Genomic DNA, 13,505 nt, shown 5'->3' on the forward strand with positions numbered 1-13,505 from the left:
AGGTCTTCAACACTAGTCTCCATTTCAGTAGCCCCTCAATTGCACATGCAATACAGGGAAACTCTTACATCATGCATTCAGCACTTGTTTGTTCCTGCCCCTGTGTGATAAGAATTAATTGCTCTGGACTCATAGGGCCAGAAACACTGGGAGTTAAAGTGGTGTGATTAACACTACAGTTAATAGAGACCCATGCAGGTAGCTCTCCACATCCCATTAAAGGAAAATGATCTTTTGAAAACAGCAGTCCCCTGTCTTTATATTCAGGTCACACCAATTTGCAGTATCATCAGAGTAAAGTTAAAAGGAATATTAGAAGGGGAAGGAAAGGCCACTATAATTGTAAGACGTCTACACAGTTTTTTTTAAAAAATGCATATTAATCTTAAGGTTTGGAAGAAAATCATCACGTTATGGTCAAATTACCCACATTTCCCACATCAGTCCTTATGGTCAGTAATATGTGCTGCTCACAAAAACAATGTGGTGTAGACAAGAGGATAATTATATGTACAATTTTATGGTCCCCAGATTCCTTGCTTCATTGTCATGCTATTTTACATTTGGGGAAACTGGCCAGAAGCCTGCCACAGTTGTTATATGTTATTTGCCATCAAGTCAACTTCACTCTATGAATGAAATACCTTTGATAGTTTCAGTCAACACTTGCTCTCTTCAGGTATCGAGCTGATGGATCCTCTGGCTATAAAACCAAACATGTTTTCGTAAAAGTATAGAAAAACCTTCCCAGAAGATCATTCCAGGCATCTGTGGTGGCACATTGGGCCGCAGTGGCACAACGGGTTAAACCCTTGTGCTGCTGAACTTCTGATCTGAAGGTTGGCTGAACTGCTGACCTAAGGTTGGGAGTTCAAATCCACAAGACAGGGTAAGCTCCCTTCTGTTAGCTCTAGCTCCTGAATCCCAGCAGTTCGAAAACATGCAAATGTGAGTAGATAAATAGGTACTGCTTTGGCAGGAAAGGAAAAAGAGACACTCCAAGCAATCTTGCTGGCCACACAATCAGGAGGTAACAACACAGGCTTCTCAGCTTGAAAATGGAGAAAAAACACCCCCCCCCCCCCCCAGAGCCAGCACTACCTCCAGAAGCTGGAAATGAAAGGAGAAGCCTCCGTTTTTGTTTGCGTTCCTCATTGTGTATATTATTATAAAGGTATTGAATGTTTGCCTATATATGTAAATGCTGTAATCTGCTCTGAGTCCCCTGGGGGAGAAAGTTGAAATATAAATAAAGTGGATTATTATTTATTATTATTATCCGTTAAGCAATGGCTAAGTGTTACCTTCACAAGTTATTCCTTTTGCTCCTTCCTTTATACAAAGAAGTAATTCATTCTTAAAGTAGTCAAATTTCCTTCAGTTCTAACTTAATATCAAATTCTGATTACTTTGAAAGTGAAAGGGTAAACTTTTGATCTCTTTGCAGTCAAGACAGGGGAGGAAATGGTGGGCTTCCAAAGTTTGTACATAGCGTTAAATCAAAATTTAGTATTTTATCCAAAAAGTTCCATTTTCTAAATGAAAACACTGAAGAAAGATCATAAGAAAAGCTGATGATTGTAGAAACAGTGGGTAACTAAACCATGCCCTACTACTGACCTATTCTTGTCAGTTGAAATCTGAAGTGATCATTTTGGAAAACAAACATAAGGCAATTACTGGAGAATTGATACCCTTATATACACTCTTGGCACAATGATGTCAAAATTGGCTTTGATTATTGCCTGTAGGCAGGTTCTCTGCCCAAGAAATCAATAACAACAATAAAAAACAAACCTTGAGCTTTCTAACATATGAGCCTTAAAGCCATGCTTGGTTGAATTGGTTTACAATAGAAGCATTAGGGCAAACAATGATAGGAATTCACATTTGGAAATAAAAAAGTATCATTATGTGTTATATTCCAGATTAAGCTTCCTATAAACTGCCAGGAAGAAAATCAATGCATTTGATATGTGGTACTGGAGAAGAGTTCAACAGATACCACAGACTGCTAAAAAGACAAATGAATCAACCCTAGCGCAAATCTGGCTGAACTCTCACTAGAAGCCAAGATGACTGAAATGAGGCTATTGTACTCATGAGATTATGTGACTAACTGGAAAAGATTATAAAGCTGGCAATGCGGAAGACAGTAAGAAACGAGAAAGGTTGTGCTATAGGTTGATTGATTCAGTCAAGGATCCTGCAGAGCTTACAAGACCTGAAAAAGGCCATGGATGACATAGGGTTGCCTTAACTTGAAATTGTAAAGATAAAGGTAAATGTTTCCCCTTGACATTAAATCTAGTAGAGTCCGACACTGGGGGGTGGTGCTCATCTCCATTTCTAAGCCAAAGAGCCGGCATTGTCCATAGACACTTCCAAGGTCATGTGTCTGGCACAACTGCATGGAGTGCTGTTACCTTCCCACTGGAGAGGTACCTATTGATCTACTCACATTTGCATGTTTTCGAACTGCTAGGTTGGTAGAAGTTGGGGCTAACAATGGGAGCTCACCCCGTTCCACGGATTCGAACTGTCGACCTTCCAGTCAGCAAGTTCCGCAGCTTTGTGGCTTAACCTGCTCTGCCACCATGATCCCTAAGTCAAAATTGACTTGATATCAAATAACAACCACAAAGTAGTACAAGCAAGATAGCAATGTATGAGTATGATAACACCTTCCATCAACAACATGCAAACTGAGTGTATCGGGCCATCTTTGCACCTTCAGATGTTAAACTGGTCTTCAGCTTTGTCAGGAAAGTAGAAAGGATTGCCTTCTCCCTACAACCCACCCCAAACACTTAGGTCCTCTGGAGACTAGTTACCCCAACCCAAACCCAACTGGCAGCCATCACCCAGAGGACTGCCACATGACTGTGGAGCGATCTGCCAGAATAACTCCAAAGGCTAAATGAGCTGTCAGAATTTTAAAACTATCTAAAGACCTATTTCTTCCGGCAGGCCTACCCAGCCAGCCTTTAAGCAAGTATTTTAAATGTGTGTCCTTTGTTTAAGTTCTGTTTTGTATATTATAATATATATTTTATAGAGATATGGTTTGGTGTGTAACTTTTATAGAGGTATGTTTTAATATAGAATCATAGAATCAAAGAGTTGGAAGAGACCTCATGGCTCATCCAGTCCAACCCCCTGCCAAGAAGCAGGAATATTGCATTCAAATCACCACTGACAGATGGCCATCCAGCCTCTGTTTAAAAGCTTCCAAAGAAGGAGCCTCCACCACACTCCAAGGCAGAGAGTTCCACTGCTGAACAGCAGTGCATTTGTGGTGTTTTTGCAGTGTTTATGTGTTTTAATTGTTCTGTAACTCGCCTTGAACCATGAGGACGGGTAAGAAATATTATTATTATTATTATTATTATTATTACTATTATTATTCTTATTTTACTGACACAAAAACACAGCATGTCACAGCAAATGAGATCTATATGCTGGATTTCGATTATTAGAATCATAGAATCATAGAATCAAAGAGTTGGAAGAGACCTCATGGGCCATCCAGTCCAACCCCCTGCCAAGAAGCAGGAATATTGCATTCAAATCACCCCTGACAAATGGCCATCCAGCCTCTGCTTAAAAGCTTCCAAAGAAGGAGCCTCCACCACACTCCGGGGCAGAGAGTTCCACTGCTGAACGGCTCTCACAGTCAGGAAGTTCTTCCTAATGTTCAGATGGAATCTCCTCTCTTGTAGTTTGAAGCCATTGTTCCGCGTCCTAGTCTCCAAGGAAGCAGAAAACAAGCTTGCTCCCTCCTCCCTGTGGCTTCCTCTCACATATTTATACATGGCTATCATATCTCCTCTCAGCCTTCTCTTCTTCAGGCTAAACATGCCCAGTTCCCTAAGCCGCTCCTCATAGGGCTTGTTCTCCAGACCCTTGATCATTTTAGTCGCCCTCCTCTGGACACATTCCAGCTTGTCAATATCTCTTTTGAATTGTGGTGCCCAGAATTGGACACAATATTCCAGATGTGGTCTAACCAAAGCAGAATAGAGGGGTAGCATTACTTCCTTAGATCTAGACACTATGCTCCTATTGATGCAGGCCAAAATCCCATTGGCTTTTTTTGCCGCCACATCACATTGTTGGCTCATGTTTAACTTGTCCACGAGGACTCCAAGATCTTTTTCACACGTACTGCTCTCGAGCCAGGCGTCACCCATTCTGTATTTTTTCATTTCATTTTTTCTGCCAAAGTGGAGTATCTTGCATTTGTCACTGTTGAACTTCATTTTGTTAGTTTTGGCCCATCTCTCTAATCTGTCAAGATCATTTTGAATTCTGCTCCTGTCCTCTGGACTATTGGCTATCACTCCCAATTTGGTGTCGTCTGCAAACTTGATGATCCTGCCTTCTAGCCCTTCATCTAAGTCATTAATAAAGATGTTGAACAGGACCGGGCCCAGGACGGAACCCTGCGGCACTCCACTTGTCACTTCTTTCCAAGATGAAGAGGAAGCATTGGTGAGCACCCTCTGGGTTCGTCCACTTAACCAATTACAGATCCACCTCACCGTAGTTTTGCCTAGCCCACATTGGACTAGTTTCCTTGCCAGAAGGTCATGGGGGACCTTGTCGAAGGCCTTACTGAAATCCAGGTACGCTATATCCACGGCATTCCCCACATCTACCCAGCTTGTAGCTCTATCGAAGAAAGAGATCAGATTAGTCTGGCATGACTTGTTTTTGATAAATCCATGTTGACTATTAGCAATGACTGCATTTGTTTCTAAGTGTTTGCAGACCGCTTCCTTAACAATCTTTTCCAGAATCTTGCCCGGTATCGACGTGAGGCTGACCGGATGGTATTATTATTGTTGTTGTTGTTGTTGTTGTTATTATTATTATTATTATTATTATTATTATGCTATTTTGAACAGCAGGTTTTTTTCACAGAGATGCATTCAACTATATAGTTCCCCACTGCCGTTTGAACATGAAAGTCAAAGAATAGCTTCACAGCTCATCTACTCTTTATGTTAACTCAATATATTTTTTTAAAAAACTAAACAGTTTCCACACATCAGTTAAGGATACCAAATTGTAATAAATGGGATTAATTTTCTTTAATTCAATATTAATGTCTTCTGCAGACTTAGAAAATAAGCCAATAGAGGATTATAATTAATATTAATTGCTAATAGTTCTCAAGACAGTCCCGTGAGATTTGAGATGTATGCCAAAGGAAGAAGAATATTCATGTGCAGATCTCAAAAATATTGCTGTTTTAAAAGCATTTATTAACATAGATTGGGAGGCAGATGGGCAGAACGAAAAGCAACCTTGGACTCTTTTTCAGATGTGTTGGGATAAGTAACACTTAGAATCATAGAGTTGGAAGAAACCACATGGACCATCTAGTCCAACCACCTGCCATAAAGGAAAAACACAATCACAGCACCTCTGACAGATTTCCACCCAGCCTCTGTTTAAAAGCCTCCAAAGTTGGAGCTTTCACCACACTCCAAGGCAGAGAGTTCCACTGTTGAACAGCTCTTACAGTCAAGAAGTTCTTCCTAATGTTCAGGTGGAATCTCCTTCCCTTTAATTTGAACCCATTGCTCCAAGTCCTAGTTCAATTTATCCAGCACATAACCCCTCATATATATCCCTAAACTATTTCAAATCAAGGGTGTATTCCCCAAATTGTGAAGACATGTTTCTGAGGTAAGGACTGATTCTTATATCATACTGCCATTGCTGTTGTGTGTCTTCAGGTCATTTCTGATGTAAGGCGATCCTAAAGTAGCATGCTTTTTTCCAGGTTTGGGAGTGTGTGACTTACCCAAAGTCACAGTGGACTTCGATGGCCAAGTGAGTGACTGAAACCTAGTCTCCAGAGCTGAAGTCCAATGCTCAAACCACCACCATGTATACGACTTATCATTAATGATATCATACCATATTTTTAAAAAAAAACCCATAGTTCATATGACCTGCCATTAAGCTTCATGACTAAAAACCAATTAACCCATATAATCTTACTCGAAAAACCTTTTCCACTTTTGCGATGCTCTTCCCAAAGATGGTTCCAAGCTGGTCACCAATGCCGGCTAGTAGAAAGCCAAAGAGTGGAATCCCAAAGATGGCATACAAAATGCAAAAGATTTTTCCACCTTCTGTACTCGGGGCAATGTTTCCATACCCTGTTGAGAGAAAGAGAGGGAAAGAAAAAAAGTCATTGTGATTTCTAAGTTCGGAAAATCCATTTTAAAAAATAGAAGAGAGGAGAAAATATCACATATAATGAAGGAATAGAACCATAGAGGCAGAATTTGTTCTCCATTTCTTCACATGTAATCAGGTCTACCTGACATGGTTTTTAAAGAGGTCATAGGGTTCCCTTGCATGCCATCCCAATCTTCCCACAGCCATCAAGATCTGGGAGAGGCTACTGTTGCTGCTTACTGGTCACAACTGGAGGGAAACAATTCAGAAAATTAAAAATATAGCTGCTCTGAGGGAAGGGGAAAATGGATGCACTCTAGCCATAAGACCATCTTATTTCTCCCCCTCCTCTGAAATCAGTACAACTGCTACTTTATGGGTTGTTGTAGTTTTTTTTGGGCTGTATGGCCATGTTCTAGAAACATTCTCTCCTGACATTGCAACTTGCAACCTTTCTGTTGATAGATCTTATAGTTGCTGATGATTTACCAACTATGCTAAACCTCTGGCTTGCCACAGATGCAGGCAAAACGTCAGGAGAGAATGCTTCTAGAACATGGCCATACAACCCGAAAAACCTACAACAACCTAGTGATTCTGGCCATGAAAGCATTCGACAATACATTGCTACTTTATGGGCTGTGGGTCCTTCCACACAGCCCTATATTCCAGAATATAAGGGTGGAAAATCCCACATTACCTGAGTGTGGATTCAGATAACCCAGTTCAAAGCTGATAGTGTGGGATTTTCTGCCTTGATATTCTGGGATATTGGGCTGTGTGGAAGGGCCCTGTATTGCCTTCTCTCTCCCTCCCCTCCTTATTAGAAAGCAGTTGCAACAGACTCTCCCAAGGTTTGACACCTGCCAAGGAAAAGGAGAAGAACCCAGAACTGCATAGTTGGAGCGGTTTTCCAATATACAATCTAAACAACTGAGTGGAAAATACCTCCTAATCATGAGAACTTTTGCTGATGCTTTGGAGGAATGTAAAATTTGCAGCCAAAAACAGCAGCAACCTTTATCCAACAGAAGGCTGGAGAGAGAAAAAATGGTCTGATAGAGCAGACCAGTTCTTATTTTTATGCTTAGCAAGCATTCTGTTCCAAAGCTGGGCAGCTTATTCATGATAGAATCTGTTCCTAGGGAAGATTTGAGACCCACACTTGACCCTCAGTTGCTAGAAGATTTACTGTAAGCCTTTGATGTCTGCTTATTTGGTTGTAGGAATATATGCTCCCTCTCCAAAACCTGTTTTAAATGTTAAGAAGTATTTAAATTTCTTCCATCATAGCTATCCCAAGCTGGCAAATATGCAAGAATGGCAACACTTCTCTCTGGAAATCCACATTTTACTTCAAGCAAGAGGTTGGTGCCCAGCTACTCAGCCAAGCTGATGTTCCAATAATTCTCAAATCTGATCCTCCAGATATTGGGACTTCATCTCCCAGATGCACCGGTCAACACAGGAATTGATCAGGGATTTTGAAGTTCAAAATATCATGTGGATTGTAGGTTTAGGGAAGAATTGTGTATCCTTCAGGTAAACTAAGACCCCTGCAACTACAGAAGCCATATTCAGGGCTTCACTTACAAATCCCCCAGGAAAAATGACCTCTCCAGGAATGTGATAGATGCTTTCCTGGAAGTTAACATAGAATTTTTTTGCAGGACCTAGAAAATACCTACAGAGGATACCTCCTTCAGAATCTCAAGTTCCTCCAATGCAACTAAGGCTGGATCTACACTGCCATAAATCCAAATTATCAAATCAGATAATCCAGATTATCTACTCTGAACTGGATGATATACATCTACACTGCCATAATCTGGATTTTATATGGCAGTGTAGATGGGGTCTCAATGGTATGCTGGGATGGAAGTAGACTCATTTTTTGGCACTTGCTCCTATCCATGATTTTACATAACCATTGTACAGCTAGGAATGTTTTCCCCATTTTACAACCTAATCAGATGGGGCTAATATCATTGGCATATGCCATTTCCTCTCTAATTTAGCCATGGAGCCTGACATATCCCATCCCACAATGTACAGCTACTTCCGGTGGGGCTCCGTGGCTAAACTAAAGCAGAACACATCTGGAGGGCCATATTATTCCAGTCCCTGTTTAGAACCACAATGATATTCCATGCAAAATGTGAATCTTTTTAAGTAAAGGTAAAGCTTTCCCTTGACATTAAGTCTAGTCATGTCCGACTCTGGGGGTGGTGCTCATCTCTGTTTCCAAGCCGAAGAGTCAGCATTGTCTGTAGAGATCTCTACAGTCATGCATAGAATACCGTTACCTTCTTGCCAAGGCGGTACCTATTGATCTACTCACATTTGCATGTTTTCAAACAGCTAGGTTGGCAGAAGCTGGGCCTAACAGCAGGAGCTCGCCCCGCTCCCTGGATTTGAACTGCCAACCTTTCAGTCAGCAACTTCAGCAGCCCTGCAGTTTAACCTGCTGCTCCACCAGGAGGCCCGTTTAGATATCAAATAAATTTGAGGGCCTCAATGAGGGCCCAAAAAGTTATTTTAATGATGGGAAGTTCACTTGGTTGGTGAGTCTGCATCACTTTATTCGTGGATAAATCTTTTTAGATATCAAATAAAATGTTAAAGAGCCTTTTGCAGGTTTTATTTATAATTCTATATTTTGGAATTGGTAGTCACCCTGCGTACCTTTTTTAGCATGTAATAATAATAAAATAAATGATTTTAAATCTAACTTTGGCAGTTCCACAGTTGGTCTGATGAAATCAGTGGGGACTGTGACCAGAGTATAGCTCCAGGAATAAAGTAATGCAGACACACCAACCAAGTGAACCTCCCATCATAGAAATAACTTTTGGGTCCATCATTGAGACCTTCGATTTTAATATGATTCACGGCAGCTGAGACTTTAATTATATTTCAAACCTAAAGAACCCACAATTTCCACCATTTCTTCATGGAGCTCAGAGTTCCTTAATGGAATCTGTCATTTGATTGATCTGAAGCATATTTTTTGTCAGCTTAGCAGGGTGCAAAAGAAAAGCCAGCAAAAAGTTCAGCTTTGTAATTCACTTGGTGCTACTGCATGGGGTTCCTTCTAAATTGGATCCTGGTGGGAAGATGATTCACCTGGCTAATCTCGTTTTCAGGTTTGGGTTATGAATAATGCTGGCCCTTTATCACATACTTCACCTAGTAATATTTCCATTTCTTTCAGTTCTGTTTTAATGACTCTTCAAAAATTATCCAGCTTCTTAACCTTAATTCAACCCTTTAAAGGATTATCTTCATGCATTGCTAATTGACTTTAAAAATGCATTTGTTTTAATCAAAGCTGACGAAAGTTACTGTTTCTGGACTACACTGTTCAAAGCCCAGATTCCGGTCATTTAGGTCCAAATAAGTAACTTTTCCAAGATGCACTTATTTTTCTTCCAGAATACATTATTACATCTGTCACAAAGACAATTGCAGGTTTCCCTTTTCCTTACTGTAGAGTTGCTTCATAGTTTTTTCTTGACAACCTACTGAAGCATGTTGCTAATAACTGAAATTAGATGCTAAAATAAGCTTAAATATATTACTAAGTTTGGAAGCCAGAAGAATGTAGTACTTTGAGTGTAGGACTTAGATTCCTGAAAGATGGTCAATGAGAGACTACTTCTAGGTTGGCTGTGGCAGATTCTCCTTATAGGTAAGGTTTTCCCTGACATTAAGTCTAGTCATGTCCAACTCTGGGGGGAGTGCTCATCTCCATTTCTAAGCCAAGGAGCTGGCATTGTCCATAGATGCCTGCAAAGTCATGTGGCCATCATGACTGCATGGAGTGCCGTTACCTTCCCGCAGAAGGGGTACCTATTGATCTACTCACATTTGCATGTTTTCAAACTGCTAGGTTGGCAGAAGCTGGGCCTAACAGCGGGAGCTCACCCTGTTCCCTGGATTCGAACCACCAACCTTTCGGTCAGCAAGTTCAGTAGCTCAGTGGTTTAACCCGCTGCACCACCAGGGGACCCTTATAGCCTCTTTATACTTAAACTTCAAAATGCAATTGTATGGTTATTTTTATGTTAGATTGTAGTATTACTATTACTGTTAGGAGCTAACCAGTGTCCATGTTTTAGTTCTAAGCTTTATTTTTGAACACAGAAAATGATAGTTATCTCTTTAGCTAATTTTCCAGTTGATGGCTTAGTTGTATTGTTGTTATATATGCCTTCAAATGAACTCTGACTTATGGAGACTCTATCAGACAGTTTTGTTGACAATGCGTATTTATTTAGAGGGGGGTTGCTAGTGCCTTCTTCTCAGACTGAAACTGTTTGACTTGCCCAGAATCACCCAATGGGTCTGCATGGCTGAAGAGGAAAATTCTCATCTTCTGGTGAGTCCTTCAAGCAAAGTACTATACTATGCTGGCTTCCAGGTTTAGTTAAATATTTAAACTTATATTTAATCTTAAACCTATTCCCTACATTACAATGACAAATAATTCATTGGGTGCAACTCAGCCCAGAAGAGGTCACTGGCAAATGAGGAGCCAATATTTGCCCATTCTTCTTTTTCCCTGCAAGTCATGTATGTAAATATGGGAGAAGAGGTCAAAACTCTCCCATAAATTCTTCCACCACCAAATGATATTTTCCTTCAGCCTCCACATCCCCAGTAATTCAGAGAGTGAGACAATGGGGAAGGGGCAAGCTTGTCTTCTGCTGATCTAGAGATTAGGACATTGAGCAGTAGATTCAAATTACAGGAAAAGAGATTCCATCTAAGCATTAGAAAGAACTTCCTGATGACATGGAGCTGTCCTACAGTGGAATATACTGCCTTGAAGTGTGTTGGAGTCACCTTTTCTGGGTTTTATTTTTAAAGCAGAGACTGGTTGACTATCAAGAGTACTCTGATTGTGTCTGGCAGTGGGACTCCCCAGTGATCTTTTCCACCTCTATTACTTTATTTATTTGCATTTCCTTGGTAACTTTGTTTTCCCCTTTCCTTTGGATACCTATACTGTATTTCTAAATATTCAATTGAAGCTTGAAGTTACTGCAATTTTGGAACTGAAGTGAAAAAAATTCTCTGATGGGTAATACTCTTATTTGGGGGCAATGGCCTCATTGTGCTTCTTCCCCACAGCTATGCTCCTGCTTCAGCTTCTGAAAATCAGCCCTGGAGGCTTGGGAGAATCCTCTGGAATAGTACAGGAAATGGCATTAGGTAGTAGGGAAGATGGAATAGATAAAATTCCCTGTCTTTCCTATTTCAATAGTAATAACCTTCCTTGTCACGGGAATGAACTAAATTCTCCAACTGATTCTTCTATACCAGTCACTCCACACCCCCTGCTTTCATCTTGTAATTTAATCAAGTCTTATTGTGTTTTAATCTATTTTAGTTAACTATTACAACAGTTTTGGGATAGTGATTAGTGTCTATTTGTCTGTGTGTTTTTGTTTTTGTTTTATTGTTGATATGGTCAGTGGACTAATCAGTGAACAGATCTGTCTATCTCTGGAATAGTACAGGAGATGGAATTAGTGTCAGAACATGGTGTTAAATGTAGTGAAATATTGTTTGTAGTTTAAACTGTGTGATGTAGCAATGTAATCCAAGAGTTAAATGCATAGAGCTAGAGCGTAACTTTGGAAAGTTCCTGTGATGTAGACGCATGCCAGAAGTTCTGATAAGCATGAGCTTCCAACAATGTATGGCTAAGTGATCGGACGTGTTTTCTCTGCTCCTGTATATAGTTTATAGTTTAGATTGCAATAAAGTTATGCCACACCACACTTTGGAGATGAGAAGTAGCAAGCTTCGTTTATTTCCCTTGTGCTTTCCAAGCGGACACTGGAGAGTCAAGAAATATTGAGATAAAAGAGAGAGGTAATTATCTCAATAAATCAACAATTAGGTGCTAGGGAAGGTGGAATATGTAAAAATTACCTGTCTCTCCCATTTCAGTTGTAGTAACCTCCCATGGATCAAAATGAGTTCTATAAACATAAGAAGCCCTTCTATTCAACTCCCAGCCTATTTTCAACTATTATTACAGACTAGAACAGGTCCACTGAACCAATTACTTTCCTCAGTGTTTACTTATCAGTTTTCCATTGAAGTCGATAAGCCCTCTGCAGCTAGGACTACAACAGAATGCAGACTAATTCTTCCATTATGCTTTACACCAGTCTGGTATTTTAGCAAGTTAGTATGTTCTATAACTATTTATCATCTAGGTTTTTTTTTAAAAAAAATCCAGCCATTCATATCAGCAGGCAATTTATTCCATTAGAAATTCAAAGAAATCAATTTAGACCAAGTCTGTTTCATTATCAGTTGTGTTGCATTTTTATGTTCTTGAAAAGGAAATGTAGTTACAGTGCTGGAACCACAAAAGTTAAGATCATTTTATAGCTTCCTCCATTAAAAACTATTTCATTTCAGTGGTTTGTAGGCTAGCCATAAAAATGCACATTCACAATGGAAATAAGTGCCCACATTTATAAGAATGATATATTCAAAACAAAAAGGAAACTATACAAACACACATGCAGTCAGTCCTCCATGGATTTAACTATCTGTAACTTAAAAATATTCCCAAAAGCAAATTTTGATATTGTCATTCTATATTAAGGACCCATTGTACTACATTATTGCCATAATCATCACAGACCATCACTCGTGGCTGAGTATGATTGCCTCCCAAGTATCGGGTCTTGGCGGTGGGTCCATAGGTGACAGTCAGGTATCAATTTCCAGACGGAAGGTGGTCCCAACAAGGGTTGGCTTAATGCACCTTCCTCTTGACACATTTCTTTCTCCCTTTTGCCCTCCATTCGTGCCCCTTTGGATTCCACAGCACTGTTAGTAACAGCTGACCTCCAGTTAGAATGATCAAGGGCCATGGCTTCCCAGTTCTCAGTGTTTATGCCACAGTTTTTAAGGTTAACCTTAAGCCCTTCTTTAAATCTCTTTTCCTGTCCACGAACATTTCATTTTCCATTCTTGAGTTGAGAGTAGAGTGACTACTTTGGGAGATGGTGATCGGGCATTTGGACAACTTAGCCAGTCCAGCAAAGTTGATGGCAGAGGATCATTGCTTCAATGCTGGTGGTCTGTTGGAAATGCGGATCCCAACTAGGTACATACCTGCACACTTGGTGGCAGTGCAAGAAAGTGAAGAGGTTTTGGGCTGAGATCCACAAACAGATCCAACTAATTATTCAAACAAAATTTGCTTTAAAACCGAAATATTATCTACTTCATTTACTAGATTTCGACCTCGACATAACTAAAGACAGAATCCTTTA

At 40.1% G+C, this 13,505-nt stretch overlaps 1 protein-coding gene across 1 annotated transcript in view; it reads right to left on the minus strand.

Moving 5' to 3' along the window:
• KCNK10 (potassium two pore domain channel subfamily K member 10) overlaps positions 1–13,505 on the minus strand; it is a 97,278-nt gene that overhangs the window by 13,189 nt on the left and 70,584 nt on the right. The window contains exon 4 of the mRNA XM_060757119.2: positions 6,016–6,176. Coding sequence (XP_060613102.2) covers positions 6,016–6,176 — 161 coding nt within the window. The remainder of the gene's footprint in view (positions 1–6,015; positions 6,177–13,505) is intronic.

The sequence above is a fragment of the Anolis sagrei genome, chromosome 1 (genome assembly GCF_037176765.1).
Source record: "Anolis sagrei isolate rAnoSag1 chromosome 1, rAnoSag1.mat, whole genome shotgun sequence".
Taxonomy (NCBI): domain Eukaryota; kingdom Metazoa; phylum Chordata; class Lepidosauria; order Squamata; family Dactyloidae; genus Anolis; species Anolis sagrei.